The 19458-nt window shown below is 40.6% G+C and overlaps 1 protein-coding gene across 2 annotated transcripts; it reads right to left on the bottom strand.

Annotated features, from left to right (window-relative positions):
- Nucleotides 1-1031: 1031 nt before the first annotated feature.
- Nucleotides 1032-19245, bottom strand: micall1a (MICAL-like 1a). 2 transcript variants are annotated; one of them, XM_015008670.2, is made up of 16 exons: nt 18393-19245; nt 12628-12676; nt 11277-11418; nt 11098-11198; nt 9904-10034; nt 8082-8629; nt 7941-8001; nt 6517-6920; nt 5408-5721; nt 3776-3910; nt 3553-3679; nt 2532-2622; nt 2276-2349; nt 2026-2140; nt 1893-1939; nt 1032-1789 (listed from the first exon to the last, which is right to left on the bottom strand). In XM_015008670.2, the coding sequence occupies exons 1-16, from the start codon at nt 18533-18535 to the stop codon at nt 1656-1658; spliced, it is 2616 nt and encodes an 871-aa protein (XP_014864156.2). In that variant the 5' UTR covers nt 18536-19245; the 3' UTR covers nt 1032-1655. The 2 variants fall into 2 exon arrangements, with proteins under 2 accessions (XP_014864156.2, XP_087869081.1); XM_088012955.1 differs by having other exon boundaries at nt 5408-5763; nt 18393-19244.
- Nucleotides 19246-19458: the final 213 nt, after the last annotated feature.

The following is a 19458-nucleotide window of genomic DNA, read 5'->3' as shown; positions in this document are numbered from 1 at the left end:
GAAGCTCCACTGCTGCAAGAACTCTGTTGAAAACAAAAAATGTGTTTTTGCAAATAAGGCTGCATGAGAACGACAGAGAGCGGCACATTCAGTAGGTAACAGGAAGGCTGAATGAATTACATCATAGATTAGGGGTGCACCGATGTAACGGCGCATATTTCCTTAATTTTGGGAGATCAGTGATCATCCAATACTTACATGTGAAGTCAATCTCATCTCCCAATCATCTACCTCAGGAAAGGCCTAAAAATCAGCCACTTCTTCTTTTCTCCTGTGAGAAGTTTGACTGATTCACCAGCCCACCAGGTCATGTCTGCAGGTTTGCAGTTAACAACAGTCACCCCACTGTTGCCAACTCAGCAACATTTCAGAGAAAAAAAATAAACCGGAGCCAAAATCAAAATCGGCAGGTCAGGCTTTTTCAAGATCAGTAATCAGCGATTGGCCAGAAAACTGCAATCAGTGCACCCATAACTGTAGTTGGCCTGTTCTATTCTTTCTGACCTTCAATATCAATTTATCATTATATTTATGGTAACACTTTATTTGACGGGGGTTGAATAAGACTGACATGACACTGTCATAAACATGACATAACACCTGTCATGAACATGAATAAGCCTTCATGAATATTTATGACTGTTGTCATAAAGCGTCATTTGGTAAATTATGACACTTTTAATACACAGTTGACATTATTCAAAATGTCTTTGTTATGACAACTTGACATTAACCAAGAAATCATTACTGTTTAAACTTTACCTTTAATAACATAAAGATACCTAATTTTTAAAGTGCAATCAGTAATACTTTTATAACAAATTTATATCAGTAATGATTTCTTGGTTGTCAAGTTGTCATAACAAAGACATTTTGAATAATGTCAACTTTGTATTAAAAGTGTCATAATTTACCAAATGACGCTTTATGACAACAGTCATAAATATTCATGAAGGCTTATTCATGTTCATGACAGGTGTTATGTCATGTTTATGACAGTGTCATGTCAGTCTTATTCACCCCACTTCAAATAAAGTGTTACCATATTTATTACTATATATTCTCAGATACAGTCTGAAACTGTCTTGTTTCCAAGATGTATTGTTAACTGTGTAGGGCAAGAAATGTGTAAAAGAATGTTTTGAATGCAGTTTTTTTTTCTTAAATAATATTCTTCTCATGCCGCCAAGTAAACCTGGATATGGATAAAAACCGTTTCAGAAGGTCAAAGCATAACAGAAACCAGAGATCGGATCCACTGCCACAAAGTTCTGATCGGTGCATCCCTACAATATAACCATAACTGTTGGGTCTCAGGCGTCAAGTTGAAACAAAAAGTTTAAAACATCGTCCTCTGCTGAGCCTTCATGGTTCACTGAGGAACACCGGAAGAGTAAAGCTTGGAAATAAAACAAATCAGTGTGGCGCAATAAAAATGTCCCTTACACTTCACTATGTTTACTATTCAGAGCTCAGAAAGCGCTTGCTTGTTAGACCGTCAGATGGAGACAGTCACTGCAGCCGTTTTAGAAGGATTGTGAGCAGATGCCATGGTGGAAAGGGAAGTTTCTCTTCTTGATCTGATATGTTTCATAATTCAGCTTTTAATAAAAACTCATTTAGTCTTGTTAAAACAGTCCGGCAGTCCCTGCTCCTCAGCTTTTGTCCTTGCGAGGGCTGTGGCTCTTTCCTGCGTCTCCTTTATGGCTCAGCCTCTTTAGCACCTTGATGGGTTTAAACTTTGTCCCTTTTTTCTTCTGGTGGTCACTGTCCGGATCCTTGTGAAAGTCTGACCAGAAGAGGAAGAAAAGAGAAAAGGGAATTACAAAAAAAAATAAATAAAAAAAAATTGACTGATTTAGGAGCCCGGTGCCTAATTTTAAACATCCTACCTTTTTTCTTCAGCATGGCCTCCATTAGTTTGTCTTCTTCTTCTTCCCTGTTAACACAGTGATCAGAAATATTACCAACCAGTATATACCAGTACAGCAGTGATGGATACCAGTGAAGCAAGCGGCTGACTACCTCTGTCGCTCCTGATCCATGCTGTTAACTATTTGGTTGCGCTGTTCAATGATAGTAACTAGCTCTGCCATTAGCTCCTGTTCCCGACTCTTGTCCTCCTCAGTCCAGTCTTTCTCTGTTTTTTGTTTTTTTTTAAAAAAAGAATACAAACATTTGTTTTACACTTTTAGAGACTCAATCTGTTCATTTTGCACAAATCGTGCGAATTAAACAGTAAGTTCCAAAGGGTATTATGGAAGTCTAAGAAAACCTGGTTTGTTGAGAAGACACCTCAGCTCATACTCCACATCAGCTTGCCTCTCCTCCAGGTTCTGCTGCTTCGCACTGTTGTTCAAAAACAAGATAGAAATACCGTCAACGGTTTGTGTACAGAAGCAATCAACGATCTGGGCCAATAAATAAAGAATCAACCAATTAAAAACTTAATTTAACCGTTTGCTCAATGAGAGCTGCTGCTTTTCATCCTCAAAATATGAAGAGAACCATTTCTTCGGTATTAGACTTACGTGTAGACCAGCTCGGCTTCACGTCGCACTAAATGATGTTTATCGTGAATCAGAGTGAACCAGTCCACCAGGAGGCGCTCCTCATCCTCATCTTCACAGAGAACAGAAGAGAAATACTTCAGCATGACTTGGCATTAAATATAACGATTCTTTGAAAACTTGTTTTGAACGTAAATCATCTCTACACACCTGGAGGAATGTTTCTACGACACGAAAAGAGGAGAACATGAGTCATTTCAGAGCTTTTCCTACCTTTAATGTGACGCGTAACGATACAATTAACCTGAAAAATGAATCATGTTAAAGGGGAAAGTGTAAACTTTCATCACCGATTGAGATGGGATGTTGTTAGTGCCAAATTATGGTCAAAAGTTTTAATGTAACTATGATTTGTTTTCCCAGAAGGGATTAGGAGATTTTGGCCATGCCCAGATGTTTCCTTTTAAAGAGAAACCTTCTCTCTTCAAACCAGATATATGGATAATTCATTAGTCTGTTTTGATAAATAGAACACAATAAGTTCTTGTTGAACATTTCCACAACTGGTGGGCTCCTAGCAGCCTCTCTGACCTGCCTGCATCTCGTCTGTTTTGTCAGAAATAGACAGTTTCTGTAGTGACTTAACTATTTATGCTACTGTTTGTTGTACTATGAGATTTTGATCCTTTTGCAAACTCTGTACAAACCACAGGTTTAGCCAAAGTGATGCACATTTAATGAAGATCCTACAACTACCACAGAAGACTGAAAGCTGGAATTGAAAAATGATTCAGCAAAGTATTGCTTTAAGATTATGCAACCTGATTACTCTTTCATGTTTATTTTCTAAAACATTTACTTTTTTCCCCTTTTGAACTGTACAAAGCAACGGTCGTATGAAAAGGTGAAACAAGCTCTGAAATCATTTATCTTTGTCTCATTTTTATTTTTTTATTTTTTTATTTAAGTCACAAAAATATATTTCCAAGGTTGAGTAGACTTTTTATATTTACTGTATTGCATCGAGAAACAGAAACCACACCGTTAGGAGTGTCTCTGAGCTTCTTCTCCAGCTCCACCCCTCTCTGCTCCAGCTCATCCAGCTGCTTCTCCAGCTGAAGCAACTCCGCATGGATGTCCTCTACTGGGATGTACTGATCCGACTGCACCTGCAAGGATTATTTGGAGCCTGGTGAGAACGTATCCTGTTGGTATCATTTAAAAACAAAACAAAAAAAACACGATCAAGCCAAGCCATTTCATACCTTGCGTTTGATAAGTGGGAAGCCGTGTCCTGGTGCCGGGGGTCTGGCAGGACGAGGACCTTTGGAAGGTCGAGTTTCAGACTTGGCATTGGAAGGAGAAGCTTTCCTGTTGAAGGGATTCTCCTTACAAAACTTCTGCAAAAATAAAAGAAAAAAGACATTTGATGGAAGATAAGCAATGTTGCAAAACAGAACTGATTCTTCAGAGAGAAAGAAAAAGGAAGAATAGAAAAAGCCAAGATAAAGGTATGTTTACCTTGGCTTTTAATTGAATATGTCTCAGCAAATTCAACACATTAGACTACTAATGTACTGCAGCTATGCAGAAAAACAACCTAACATCATATCATCATAATTTATAGAATGATTTGGAAAACAAAATGCTATACAGGTTTGTCAAAACTATTTTGACCCATATTAGAACTTTGCACTGATTCCCCTTCATTTTAGCAGCTGTGATTTTGCCCAATCCACACATTTTCCCAACCCTAACCCCATACTAGTCTATTCCTAACCCTACTTAATTACCTCTAAACATTACCCCTAATGAATCCATCATATTGGGACCGGGCTTTGGTCCTAATGTGATGGACCTAATAGGACACTGGACATGTAGTGGTGCGTTCACACCAGGCACGTTTTGGGCATTGGGCGTGCCTGGTTTGCATTCAGGGTCTGTGTGGAGGCACGTTTTCAACCATTTGAAGCGTGTCCAACACTCCGAGTGGGTTTTGGGTGTGTGCCGGACTCGCCTAGCGCTCAGGGCGTGTTTGGTGTGAGCGCACCATTAGAATGTTCAGTTCCAGCGGTAACAATGACATCAGCAGTGATGACATCACTCTTTGATGCATCACAGGAATCTCTCTCTTGAATGTAGCACACAGTTTGTTTGTTTTGTCAGACCTGTTCCTGTTTCAGACTTATAAGTTATAAATCTTCTACAGGAGCTGTTAAAATTATTTGAAAGCACAGTATCAGCCCAGTACAGGTTCACATTCTCAGGTTAAAGAGACTCACTTGGTATAAGGTTAATTTTTCGGTACTGGAATTACACTGAAGATAAATTAGTTTAACCAAGACATGTCATGAAAATGTGTTCATGTATTCCATCTCAAGTCCAGAGCATGCTAGTTTTTTTTTTGTTGTTGCTCTTGCCACCACTAGATGATCTGCATGTGGAATGTAACATAAACAGCACTATTCAGAGATGCAATGAGTTTATAGCAGTTGTTCGAATGATCTAATCGTCTGTTGATTTGCAGACGATTATCCAGAATTTTATTCTGGATATGGACCCAGAATAAAATTGTGGTTGGTCCCATGGAGGCTTGGACCAGCAGCCCTGATGCCAACATCTCCAGAAAACATATTAAAGATTGTGACTGTAGCATGTGCTACACACACCAGGACTGGTGTCAGTGTAACAGATGCCGATTTTCCTGTAAAAAGTATAGAACAGGTAGGAGTGATGAGGCAGAAACAAATCTGTGCTTCGCTAATCCTCCTGGAATCTGTTCTGATTAAACATTTCCAAACAGCACCATTAAAAAAAAGACATTTGATGTAACATGGACCCAACGTCCAGATACAGAACCTGGGCATTATGATGTCAAGTGTATAGGATTTCATTACTTTGTTGTGTGCCTGCGTGGTCAGCGGGCTGGGAGTGGTGGTCGGTCGAGGCGGCTTGGCTCCAGTGTTACGACTGCTCTGCGGAGTGGCCGGAGCGGAGCTGGCATTGGGAGGCAAAGCAGACGGAGAGGAGCTTTGGGAGGAGTGGCTCAGGAGATCTGCTGAGGACGAAGGAGACGGGTTGTCGCCGGGCAACGAGATGGACGGCTCCGAGACGCTCTTGCCGAAGCTCTGCTCCTGGTCGCTGCTGGCGCCCAGTGGGAGCTGGGAGGAGCTGTGGTCTGAGGAGGAAGACAAACTCTCTATGCTGAGAGCTGGAGAAGGAGAACAGGAGGAGGGCTGCGAGTGAGAGGGAGCTGAGGAAGGTCGTTTGGCAAGAAGAATAAAATAATACAGAGGCAAGGTGGCACAAATGAAGCAGAAATGAAGCAGGGACAGGATAAAATGGAAGCGAAAGGAAAAAAAATGTTAATTCAGACCTAGAGAAGGTCATCCCTTCACACACTGACTAGTATATAGATAAGGACGAAGAATAACAGGAAATTTTTATATTCAATTCCATTGTTCCATTTCATTCCAGTCTTCATTTCTATTTTTTCATAATGATTTCTGTTAATCACTACGAGTTAAGACATTTATACATTTTTGTTGGTTGCATGTGTGTTGTTCTATGTTCTCATCAGGTAAAGCGCCATGAATTGCCTGTTCCTATAGAAATAAACTTCCCTTTTATGCATTAAATTTATTAATATTTGTTAAAGAACATATTATTACAATACAATACTCTTAACAGTCTATTTCTCTCCTCGAGATCTACTGGGCTGCAGCTTTTAGATGAACCCAGAACATGAATCAAATTAACCAGGCCACTGCAGTACCAGACCACATGTTGAGGAGTTCATTCAGCCACCTGATACAGGTCTGTTGGAGCAAGGAGGCATCAAGATAGATCTTGAGGACTGACAAAAATGTTCTAAAGTTTACTAGAGACAAAAAGAATGGTTAAGGAATCCTCAATTTCTTTTGGTAAAACTTTCTAGAGACCCCCTTTATGCTTTTTTTTGTTAAAGTGTAAATGTTCAGCTAGATGAGGTTTTGATCAAACCAACCTTGGTTCCCAGTAGGCGGTTGGGGGGGAACCCGAGGGGCCGGCCTCTTCTTGCTCTTCGCGCTGCCCGGGCTGGCAGAACGGGACGAACTTCCCGTTCTGGGCATGACCTCTGAACCTGCCCCCTCAGGTGTCTGGGTGATGCTGTACCATGGGTGGGTGGCCGCCACTGCGGGTGGAGCTGTTCCTCCGTCGCTTCCCTCTTCTTCGTCGACTTCATCGTCCTCATCCTCAAATGGGTTGGCGGGCGTGCCGGGTCCAGAGCCCTCCGCTTGGAGAGAAGACAGGGAGCCCGAGTTTGGAGGCGTTGCCACTCCAGGAGGGGGCGGAGGAGGGGCTTTCTTCCTCTTAGTTTCTGATTGGACCAGGGCAAGCCAAGGTGGGTCTTTAGGTTTATGGGTGCCACTGAACCATGAGACACAGACAGTGATGGAGGGGTCACACGGAGGAAAACCACATCATACACACCCATATACACACACACACAGTACCTTAGAAAAGTATGAATACCTCTTGAACGTTTTTTCACTTTGTCATTCAACAACCTCACATCAAGATACGATGAAATACCTTACTGCAGAAATGTGAAGTGGAAGGAAAATGATAAATAGTTTTCACATTTTTTTGTTAATTGGAATCTGCTGTGGAGCGCTTGTATTTGGTCCCTTTGACACCGACGCTCCTCAAGTAGATGTCAAATGGTCTTAATGGGAAAGCAGCAATAAGAAAGCCGTAAGAAAAAAAAAGAAAAAATCTGATACATGTTGTGTGGTGAGAAACTAACTCTGCGCATCACCCTGACTTTGTGGGTGTGCTTTTCTTCAGCAGAAACGGTGAAAATCCTACACACAAAACTGGAGCTACAATGTCAAGTTTTCCATGATGATATTGTGCAATAATGTGTTGGAACCATTCTAAGAGATCGTTGCACCATGTCTAGACCTAAATCTACCTGAAAACCCTGTTTACAGGAACTCTTCATCTAATCTGACTGATCATTAACTAGTGTAAAAATGTAAAATGGGGAAAGTCTCTAGATGTGCAGAGCTGGTACACGCATAACTCTAAAAATTACATGTGTAACTGCAACAGAGAGAGTTATAAAGTATTAATTCAGGGAGGGTGTATGACACACCTTTTAGATTTGAGGGGAAAAAAAAAGTATCCATGTTTCATTTTTCTGCAACTTTGAATTATACACCACCCCTTCCCCATAATGCAGTTCAAAGTTTAGGGTCGCAAGTTGACAAAGTATCCAACAGTCTTGTGGGTATGAATACTTTTGCAAGGCACAAACAGTGATGGTTCATGCTGCGACAAAATGCATTTCAGAACTGTGACGAGGAACTGCTAATGACATGATTCAGGGAGGTGAAATGGTGCCGATGCCCAGGAGAAGTGGCATCACACAGAAAACTGGCCCACCTTCCAGGAGACTGTGATCTTTCTCTTGGTTTGGGAGGAGTGGGAGGCTTCAGATGTTCTCCTGTGATTTCAAAAGAAAAGCATGAACAAATGTTTGTGTATCTAATTTGAGAGAACTCGGATCCTGACGAAGGAACTTACCGGCTGCGGTGCAGGACACCCGAACCCGAGGCGCAGGGCGAGGTGGAGGGGTGACCTCCGACACCCTCCTGGGTGCAGGAACAGGTCGACTGGCTTCAGCAGCTTCGCTATCGGAGGGAGGAGGAAGATCCCCATTTGAAGCTTCTTCAGCTTGAGTTTCTTCCTCTATTTCACCCTCCTCTTCATCACTCTCATCGAAAGGATTAGGAGGAGAGGAAGGACGCGGTTCGTCCTCTTCCTCACCCAAAGACTCTTCCTTGCTTGCTACTACAGCAGTGGTTGCGACCGAGTCATCAGCTGGTGTGTCGGTGCTTGTTGAGCGAACTGGAGAAGGGGTCTTCGCCTCATCCCTCTCGGAGAGCGCGGGGAAGGGAGCTGCACTGCGACCGGTCCGAGCAGACTGAACCTCCTCTGGTTTCTTGCTGAGATCCGGACGGCCGTTCTGACTGGCTGAAGCGTGTCTTGAAACATGGTGTGTACACACCAACGCCCCGGAGTTATTTCCTTTGTAGGATCCAGGAAGCAGAGTGCTATGGCACTCAGTGCACCTGAAAGAAAAATGTCAACAAAAAGGCCACTATAAACATGTCTTCACTAGAGACTAACAGGAGGAACTATTCAAACAAGAACATCAGCTGAACTGCATTCAAGCTAGGGTTGGGCAAAAAAATATATATATAAAAAAAATAAATCGCTTTTTTTCACCAATTAATCAAATTTTCTTACATTTTTGAAAAATCTGATTTTTATTTTACTAATACACTCCTTGGGTTTCCATACGTCAGAACACCCAAGGCCCACCATCTTGTTTACAATCTCTATTTTGTTGGACTTTGAATTCAAGTCAGTTCACAAAGGGAGTGATTGAAAGAAAAGCTACTTTTTGAAAATATTTTTTGTAATTTATTTTGTTTTAAGAAAAGAAAGTCAGAGTAAAAGGCTTAAAATCAGATTTAGTTTGAAAAAATCAAAAAATCTGATTTTATTTCTAAGAAATGTCATCCGGTCCTAATTCACGTTAGTTTCTTGACCTGTGTGGAGTAGAACACAGTCAAGAGGAACTGCTTAATGGCGCTACATCAACTGTTGCCCTAAATTCCTCTGGTTGAGTGGCTGGTTCAGTGGATGAAGCAGAGGTGATGGTGAAGCGTTGTGGGAGGAGTGTTGCTCTTAAACGGAGAACAGAAAGATTTTATGCTGGCCAGAAGTATCTTTACAGACAAAAATATTGTGTCTAAGAACAAAAGAACCTAAAGGCTACGCTGTATTCAGATATGATGAACTTTCTTGATATGTGATTGATGTTTTAACAGACAATATCTGCTTAGCAGCTGAAACCATTTTTCCGCAGGTTTTTACATGACGGCATCAGTAAGTGCTTGTCATTTCCATTTGAAAATATAATTGAATGCAATTGTAGTGTGCCGTTTAGCACACTACACATAATTGATGTACCGTAGTAGCCTGTCTGAAACGTTCATATTTTATAAGTATTTGTCTTTCTGAAGCTCTATGTGCTTATAAATCTGTCTGTCTTTTTGGCTATAAACCAAAAAATGATTTTTTAAAAATTGTATTTATTGCCATTTTTATCATCTAAATGCTCCAAAACATCTATATCCCATAAATATCTGAGTTTATAATTTACCCCCAGGACTGAAAGAAAGTGCTTATAACAATAAAGTATCCAATTCTTATTAAATATTAGCTACTTCAAACCATTTAAATAGATGTCACATTAATTTAGGAGTTTATTTTCTCCAACGTGCCAAAAACATGTTTGACTCCACTGATGTTTTGCAGCCGTCTTCTCAGTACTCACCTGAAACAGTTCCGATGGTAGAGCTTGCCGTCGATGAGGAACCTCTGCACCAGGTGAACGTGTTTCTGGCAAGCAGCACAAGTGCTGCTCAGACTGCTGCGCTTGGCTGCTGCAGCCACCTCTGCACCGGTCTGCGCAGGCGGGACCCGACGACACCACAGACCCAGGATGTTGTTCGCAGGACGGGGGGGAGGGGGGCACAAGGAGGAGACATCAGGGGATGGGGCAAGATGTAGAGCAATGAGGGAGGGGGAGATTACACATGGAGTCAGGATCTGAGGATGTGGATTGTTCATTCTGTTTAATCTGGCTACATCTGCAGCTCGTCGATTCATGTCTGCACAGCTTAGAAAAGCAGTTAGTTCAAACAAAAAAAACGTGTTAAAGTAATAAATAGTAAAAAAAAACAAAAAAACAAACAGATTAGCACTCAAATATTTTTCGCTGTGACTGAAATTTAGGTTTGTTATATTTTTAGGCATTTCTGTGTGTTATGCGTGATGTAAAACGCTTGGAAGGTAACGCACTGCAAATCCTGCCACACAGGATGTTAGGATAAAACCACTGTTAGTCTTTTATATACAAAAGATGATTAGAAAACACTGACCTACAGGGTTTTCCTTTTACTTACTACCCCAACCCCCACCCCCACATTACTGCCTAGGCTCAGGACCAGAGAGTGAAGGGGGGACCAGATGTGAGGATGAAGAACAGGAAGAGGAATGAATTTCCATCTACAGACATGAGGAAGGGGGAGGATATGATGCAAGTATGGGATGGAGGAAAGAAGTTGGAGCCATGCGAGAAAAAAGAAAGACAGGATACAGAGGCTATCTTTATAGACTTATTCTATCGCTATGGTTACGCCCCCCCAACCCCCCACCGGCCATAACACAATGCTCAAACGGGGACACATAGAAATATCAGTCCCAATGAGGATTGGTGCAATGTTGGCTTCACAGTTAAAACCAAACAGATCATGCAGACATATATGACTTCAGATACAGATTTTAAAAAAAGGGAACATGTGGCTTAACAGAATTAATTTGAGAAATATTTGTTGCTGTCATGCAGTTTTAATAAATATTAGCCATGGAGACCAAAATCCATCAGTCAAGTGTGAAAAACAATGCAAGTACACAGACATTAGTTCATTTTAATGCGTTTTCCCTCCTTGCCATTTCACACACTTACCTCAGGCTCAACCCCTTTGTCTTCCAAAGGAGTCGGCGGCCTTTTCTGAGCCGGTTCATTATGGCTGACCGTACTGACCCTCTTCATAGACGGGGGGTTTGCTGTGGTTGACAAAGCAAAAGGAGTCAGGTTAATCACATGGCAGACTTTGAAGACTTTGGAGAGCGAAGTGAACCCACCTTGGGACTTGTTGTTAAAAAAGTTGTAGTACTGAGACACATATGTGATGACACTCAGCCGGTCCGGGACTTTCATGGACACCATGTCTTCTGGGTCCAGCAGGGCTGGAATCCCCAGCTCCACCTCCGCCACCTCAAACGCCTGCAGCAGAAAGAGGAAGGGAAGAAACATCATCTGATAGGCTGATCATTTACATCAGCTGAGAGGGATCAGAGCTCCATGATGTGCGGCAGGCATAGAGAGAACTGTTGTTTGATCATTTAGCTAACCTGATTATTAATTTGACAATCACATAATGACTTTATGAAATTGATTTCATTAAATCCTTAGGGATTTACTTGAATTCAAAAGCTTGATAATGGAGTCAATGAAGAAAGTGAATTCCTGATTGTTACAGGTGAGCCACACGAACAGTGCTAACCGGCGAGCTGTGAGGTTGCTTTTTACACAGCCGTGTTTTTTTAATTGCTGCCTGATTAGCTTGCAAAACCAAACGGAGCTTGAGCATTATTAATTTGTGAACAAATCTGGATTTTCCCTCACATCCTTTAAAAATCATTCTCACAGTGAGAGAGACAGTATTAGACGGCGCAGCCTGTTTGTTTCGTTTAAGCTAATGAGCTTACATGTAAATAAAAAAATGATTCGTACCCCTGGCAGATTTAAGATTAAAGACATCTTCTCATTTACCAGTTCAGTTTAATTCAAAAATACTTTATTGATCCCAAAAGGAAAATAAATGTTGCTGGTAAAAGTGTTGGTATAATAACTGGAAGCAATAGTAATATTATGGAGAGGATAGAACGATTTGAGAAGGGAACAAAAGATTAGGCCGTTAGGAAAGAGGGCGATTCAAAAACCTGGAGCTTGTTGCAAAAGTTTTCAAAATACCAGTAGAAACAAGCAAAAAGCTGCTCAGCAGTTATAAGAGTTTGAATGTCTTCATGCCATTAAAGTTTTTTTCCCCCCATTGTAGCTTTTTTATAAACAGTTGGAAAAATTAAGACTAAAAAAAGTTGCTAATAAAGTTGTTTGCTCTTACAATCCTCTCTTCATAACTTCTCTACAGGCTTGTGCAAAGAACATGCTTTTTTTTTTCTCCTGACCTTGAATGCATCACATGTCTCCCTCAGAGTCTGAGCCTTAGTCAGACTCCACCAGGATTAAGTAACATTAACCCTGCATAAGCTGTTAAATAAATCAAAGTCACGCCAGCCATGACTGCATTCACCCCAAAGGACAGGCGGCTAACAGACACAACGCCTAAAATCTACCTGGCAAGAAATGAGCTAATACTCCATCATTAAAAACAAAAAAATGACTTCATGAGAGCAAAACTGTGTGACTCACCAGACGGTTGTTCTCATAGACGTTTTCTTTAGACAGTGAATCGAATTCTCTGAAATTAAAAGAGAGAGAGAGATACAAATTAGCATGTAGCCACTATAATTACAGACTACAAGTTCATTTTTTAAATCTTACCAGCTGTAATCCTCCTGGATCCCTTGAAATTATCTTTGCATAATTTACTAGTGTATGTAATTATTGTTGTATTTTGCAGTGAATTTTAATACTCCCTTTGCTATTTGATTTATTTTTCCTTCATTCCTCCCTGGTATTGAAATCAATTTTAAAAATAGATAAGGTGAAGATGGTTTTTTATGTGTGATAAATCTAATTTACTTAAATGGGACAGTAAAAGTGTCATTTTAAATTTCTTATAAACTTAAAGAACTTTGAACAAAAATGAAATCGACCACATTGACTGTTGCCGTCAGTTTTTCCACCCATCCAGGCTCTGGTAACTGTTTTTGCACCCAAGGCAACCAAAGTGAAGAAATCCCAAAGAATCTTCAAAGTCATCCCTTTACCGAATAGTATGGTATTTCTTCCGCTGACAAAGTCTTACTCATCAGCTTTCTATTACTGGCAGGGCAGCTAGACACACAGCAATGTTGAGCTGGTCTGCTTCACACATACCGCAGCTGAGAATGTCCAACCTCCACATAAACGCCACGTGAGGCCGATAAACTGCCTGAACAAAGGGAAAGAAACGGCAGCATCAAACTGGCGTGGGCCTGATAATTACAAGACTTGGCCCAGAAGTGCTTGGAGCAAGCAAGTACAGCCGGGCCCCTGCCGGCAAACTTCCTGCAGTAAAACTGGAAAACGTCTGAGCAGCTCTGGGATAACTATGTCTGTGTGGATGCAAATGTCTAATGAAGCATGAAAGGAAAAAAAAAAAAAACACACACACACACGCACCCTGTCCTTGGTGAAAGCTTTTGGAAACCATGTGGTTGTTTCAAGAAGGCAAAATCCTCTGAATGAGCGACGTGTCATAGGTTCACAAAGTGACCTCTGTTCTCTCTAATCTAGTTCCCATGGCTGCAACGCACACCACCCCCGACATCAAGATTGTGTTTGAACTCCTCCGATGCTGCAAAACGAATTGAGAGCGACCTACAACACTCCCTGAAACCGTTGGCCAGGGTTCATATTCTTAGATCCTCGCTGACACAGACGTATATGATGAGACCAGGCGTGCGACTGGAACTGCAATCCTAATCCTCTGCAACTCAGCCCCACTCTGGGTTTATTTTGGGAGTGAGTAATGCTGAGGAACAGCGCGTCTTTGACTGTGTGTCGGGCGTTTGAAATCCTCACGATGAAAACCTGGCTGTGTCAGTAACTGTTAAATTTAGTTCAGTCAGAAGGCAGAGGGTCAAAAACCATTGACTGATTATAAGACCTGCAGTAAGACTTTACTAACCATGGGTTTAGTCCACATAGCCTGATATCTGGGAAAGCTAATACATTTTGGCCTTTCATCCACACAAAAGATAAAAGATAATCTACATTTTCCTGGTTCTCTTCTTTCATCACAGTGTTCCAACACTCTTTTTAGCATCTCAGCCATTAAAAATGGACATCATGTGGGTTGCATGGAGGCGGGGAAAGTCCAGGCAACTACACAGATATATTATTGTCATAAAATTTGCATGTGTGTGGCTCTCATGTTACCAAATATTGTTTCCAAATACTAAATACCAGCAGGCAATTGCAGTGAATAGTGGTTCTATACATCATCGACTCAGGGCAGAATGCAATGCAGGCCACACTTTACAAGTCTGCATTTATTAGCAGCTTAAAAACTGTGTGCCACCTCTCCTATGTGGTCTATCAGATAAAATCTCAATTAAATATATATAAAAAATGTGGAGAAATTCAAAGGTTACTCATACTTCTGCAGGGCACTCCAGCTTAGACTAATTTGGCTGTACCAATACTGACACCCCCCTGTGTTAGTAACGGTTGGCCTTGGCCACAGGAATTATGATGACGCCCCTCCTTCGCATCACTGCCACTTTATTCAGATGAAAATGGTTGGCTGCAGTGTACAGCACAGGGAAACAATGGCCTGGATCCAAATTGATGGCAAATAGAGTCTGACAGGCAGAGAAGTCCCATGCGCAGATTAGACCAACAGGGCCGCCTGTCTGGATCAGCGCGAGTTCGGCTGATCATCTGCGGCACAGGGAAAGTTAAGCAAAAGGGAAAAGAAAACAAAAAGTATAAATGATTTATGAACTTTTGTCCTTTAAATCCTCCATATTCCACTCCACCGGATAGTCAAAGATTTAATAATAAGTCAATATTTACTCTGTCACATCAAGGCAAAATCTAAGTTTGCACTCTGGAAAGAAACAAGATGCTAATCTAAAAAAAAAAAAAAAAAAAAAAAAAAAAAAATCAGCCCACCACATGTTTTCTCTTTGTCACCAAGTACCAGGGGAAGGACACAAACACATGATTTACAGAAGGCTTGTGTGCAATCCAGCCACTACAATGGAGGTCGTTGACTTGCTCCAGCAGGAAATCCTAACGCTGCTCAGCACAGGCGCTACCAACAGAGCTGCATTATGCTACACAGAGAGGACTTCTAAAGTGAGTCGTATGCAGCGCAGATTTTCTGTGAATGGTTGCTGTCACACCGCAAAGAAGGGCAATTGTTTAAGCAACGGCTGAACGATACCTCGGGGGAAACGGCAAATGCAATATTTACATTTTCTGCAGCATAGCAATAAACATATTGGAAAGTAGAGATACTTTTTTTTTTTTTTTAGGGATGCGTAATATAAAATCAAATGTGTTTGTGTAGAGATGTCTGTAAACAATAGTGCTGTGATGCAGGACAAATTTCACACTTGTATATTACAGGTGTAATATACTTTACTTTTTTTTTTTTTTTTCCAAGCAGAGAAAACACTCTAGCCTGAAACTTTAAGAGAAGGAAGCGGTGTCACCAGTGCTTTGATGTTAAATTGCTTCTGATAGTGGAAGTGTTTTTGTTTTAGATGCACTCTAGTTTAATTTTGTTCTCACTTATGCTCCCTTTACTAAAAATGTGCTTCTTGCATCTTCCGTTTTCACTTATTGTCACCAATTTAATATTGAAGCAGCTTTGCAGGATGATGTGTTTGCATAAATTTGATTTCTGTAACATGCCATGTCCTGTGACGTGACTCGAGAGCATGCCAACGTTGGAATGTTAATAATCTGTGCAGGGTTTAGGCTGATATCATGCTGTGCCCAAAGCAAGAGCTAAAAGCTACTCCGAGCTCTTCTTTGCTAAACATGGACGATGTGAATCCTGAATAGTACTTTTCAAAGAAACAAGCAGGCTTTGCTCCAGTTATGCAGCATTTGTTGTCGAGGTGTCCTGATCAATCATTGAGGATCAACCGTCACATGATCTGAAGGTCATAACGGAGAAATCTGATTATTTTCCCCTCGTTATTAAGTGCAAAACTAAGAGTTTATAAACTGGTTTTAGTTTACAAAAGTGTCAACCACCAGAATAAACTTAAACATGATTTTTTTTGAGTAGAAGAGAAAGCAGACTAAAAGTTTTTGATACAATAATTGGAATAAAGCTGCAATTACTTCATTTGTTAGTGAATTGCAAACACTTAACTACATCTAAAAAACTGCAGCACAACTATCATGTGTTAAGCATTAGATCGTTTAGAATTAAAAATAACAACAATGTTAATTGCTCAAAATCAGGATCAACAGAACAACAAAAACAGGAGTCAACCAGGAAAAACCTCAACGTTGCAGCTCTAACTTGATGTTTTCTTGGTTGTTTTCAGGATTTGGCTGAAGCCCACTATTGGATTTTCCATTGCAGGTTGGAGGTAAATGCAAAACGGAAAAACTACAAATGAATTGCTTACCAGAATTAATTAACTGTCCCAAGTCTGAATCTATATTAATCTAAAATAGGAAACTATTTTGATCTACAGATAAACGACCATGTGTGTCATAGCTGTGATCAAAATGGACTGCATGTTGGTCAATTCTGAATCTGTCCAGATGTTTGGATTGCTTTAATATGAATTTATTTCATTATATTTATCTATATTGTTGGCCATTAAACTGGCCTGTTCTGCAAAGGGCCTTGAGGTGACAATTGTTTGTGAATCGTTGCTGTACAAATAAACTGCATTGTGAGAACATTTCCTGCTCTTGACCTCAACCAAACCAGTGGCAAGTCATCCCGAACCTCTTCCCTACAACAAACCACACAAATCACAAAAATGATGATGCGTTTTGTGTCGCCTTGTGTTCTCTCCCTGTGCAGGAGTAAAAGGTCAGTCTCCCGCTAAAGCACTACTTGAAACAAACAGAATAGATCCAGAAAAAAAAAAATGCATGGTTACACTTTGGATGTACAATAATAAGATATGACATAAGCAAGAGGTTGTTCAACAGATTGCAATATTCTTTTAGTATTTTGGAGTAGTTTTTGTGTGTGGACAACAAAATCTACCACTTCTTTTAAAATGTTTTCTCAGAGTATTCTTGGAATTTAAATTAAAAAGATGAAAGAACGCTACAAAGTAAGAACACTGTTAAGTTCTCAAATTTCTAGCATGCAAACTGCTTTATACTTACTTCTAATACTAATTAAAACTCGGATACCGTTTTAAACATATGACTAAAGGTGCATTAATAAAGCTTATCCTGATTAATGCAGATTTCAAGGTTTCACTTTGGTCCGACCAACAGTTTTCAATTTGTATAAGGACTAAAACACACAAGCGAGGTCACAAAAACATTTGCTTGGTTAAAGTACTAGCTTTTAGTCCAACAGAAAATGCAGGAAATCCAACATTGTATTGATGCATTTGTCCCTAACCTTTATGTAATTCTTCAAAACCCCCAAAAGGTTCAAAGTACTTTAATTGCTTTACTTTTAAAGCATTTACTGAAAAGGGAAAAGGCTCTGTACTTAAAAAGGTAATTTCCCACTATGATTAGGTAGGGTTAAAATGTGTCGAGAAATTCCCGTTTTTGAGCTTGACTAAAACAATGTTGTCATCCCTGTAGCTTCCTCATAAATAATGAACCACCTAAATACCAAGGACGATGTTGTGTTATCTTGTGTGGGTGTGAAATATGGAGAGGACGAGTGTTTATCACAGACAAATAGCAAGGCTTGTCCCACACTGTTAAGCTATTCATCAGGGGAGGGGGGGTTGTACAACACAACATGCCTAAATGTTACATGCAGATTTATCAAGAATGGAAACAAGCAATTGCTCAACAAATTACAATATTTCAATTAATTATAATGCTTTATTAGATCAATATAGACAAAAAAAAAACCTCACTCGCTGGTCATTTTGATCAACCAACTGGCATTATATACTGACTGATTACTTTGTCAAACTAGAAGGTGTGCAAGTGAATTTGAATCAGTCTTTGTGATTGGATTGACTTGATTATACGTTTCTGTGAATTGATTTCACTCTTTTCATTGTTAATTGCCTTGACATTACATTTGTTGTGAATGAAATTGAGCCAAATCTTAGGTTATGCAAACCCTTATGTCTGCCAAAAGTCTTGTGATCATCCGATTAAACTTGGAAGTGAATTTGCAGCTAAATTTAATGCAGCTGACTGTAGACCTTTTATTTTTATTTCTGGAATACTTCTTCACAACGTTGTAACAACAGGGTGCTGTTTCCTTAGGCTTCATGGCGTTTAAAACACTACAATCGGTTTAAGTCTATATCAGATACATAGTGAGGTTTCAGAGTACTTACATTAGATCTGGTCTGTGGCGGTGTATGATGGCACAAAACGCCAAGCCGTCCCGAAAGGACGCGGACATGTCCCTGATTTCCACATCGTTGTAGTTCTCGCACTGTATCCGACACCACTCCTGGAGAGCCTTCAGGGATCCCATCGTGCTACTGTTCAGCACACATGAGCAGCTGCATTAAAACCAAATAAAAAATCGATGTCTTTTAGTTTCAAACGGCGTCAGGAGAGACAGGAAACCACAGCAGCAGGCGGAGCAGCAGCAGCAGCGTGCTGCTGCAGAGGGTCGACAGCCAGCCAGCCAGGCAGGCAGGCAACACCCGAAGAGACGAGGCGTCGCATTCACCCACGTCCACAGCGTCACGTTAGGAACATGGACCACAACCGTGCGAGAAGTTAGCTAACTGTTGCAAGTACAAAACAAAGAGCCTTAAGTTCATTTCCCGTGTGAAACCATCGACACTCAAACGGCTACACGAGCCTGTTGTTGTTATAACACTAACTGAAGCCCGGAGCTGATGAAGTAAGCTTAATCAATACAAACTTCTTGTCGAATCCACTTAAAGACGCTTCTTCGTTTTTTGGGTCCGCAAATAAAAACCAGATGCTGTGGTAATGTCGAAACAGGGATGATAATTTCCTCCTCGATCTGGTCCACACCGCCTTATTGTTGCTACAGTCTCTAACTGACGCTGGGTCAACTCAAAACTCTTGTCAAAACCTAAAATTCAAAACGTATAATACTTATAAAAAGAAACTGGGCAGGGAATAAAATTAAAAGCGGTGGAGTTACTGTAGTCTAGTTTAGCCAAATTTGTTGTCGGCACACCTGCGACCTTTCTTCTCTGAACCACTCTGTCGTTCCGCCTCTCAGTCATCAGAGGGCGCTGCACAACCAGAGAGAAGAGATGGGTCAGTGCGTCCGCCATTTTATGAGTTTTTCTTAAGTGAACAAAAACAGCAAACAAATCACTAAAATAGTAACTGTATAATAATAATAATAATAATAATAATAATAATGATAATAATAATCCACATGCATGCTTCATACTCGAGCTTTTGCTTCAA

The sequence above is a fragment of the Poecilia mexicana genome, unplaced genomic scaffold (assembly GCF_051168715.1).
Source record: "Poecilia mexicana isolate PSO_F unplaced genomic scaffold, ASM5116871v1 scaffold_1, whole genome shotgun sequence".
Lineage (NCBI taxonomy): Eukaryota > Metazoa > Chordata > Actinopteri > Cyprinodontiformes > Poeciliidae > Poecilia > Poecilia mexicana.
The sequence above is the reverse complement of the archived record's forward strand: the minus strand, read 5'-3'. Positions and strand labels throughout refer to the sequence as shown.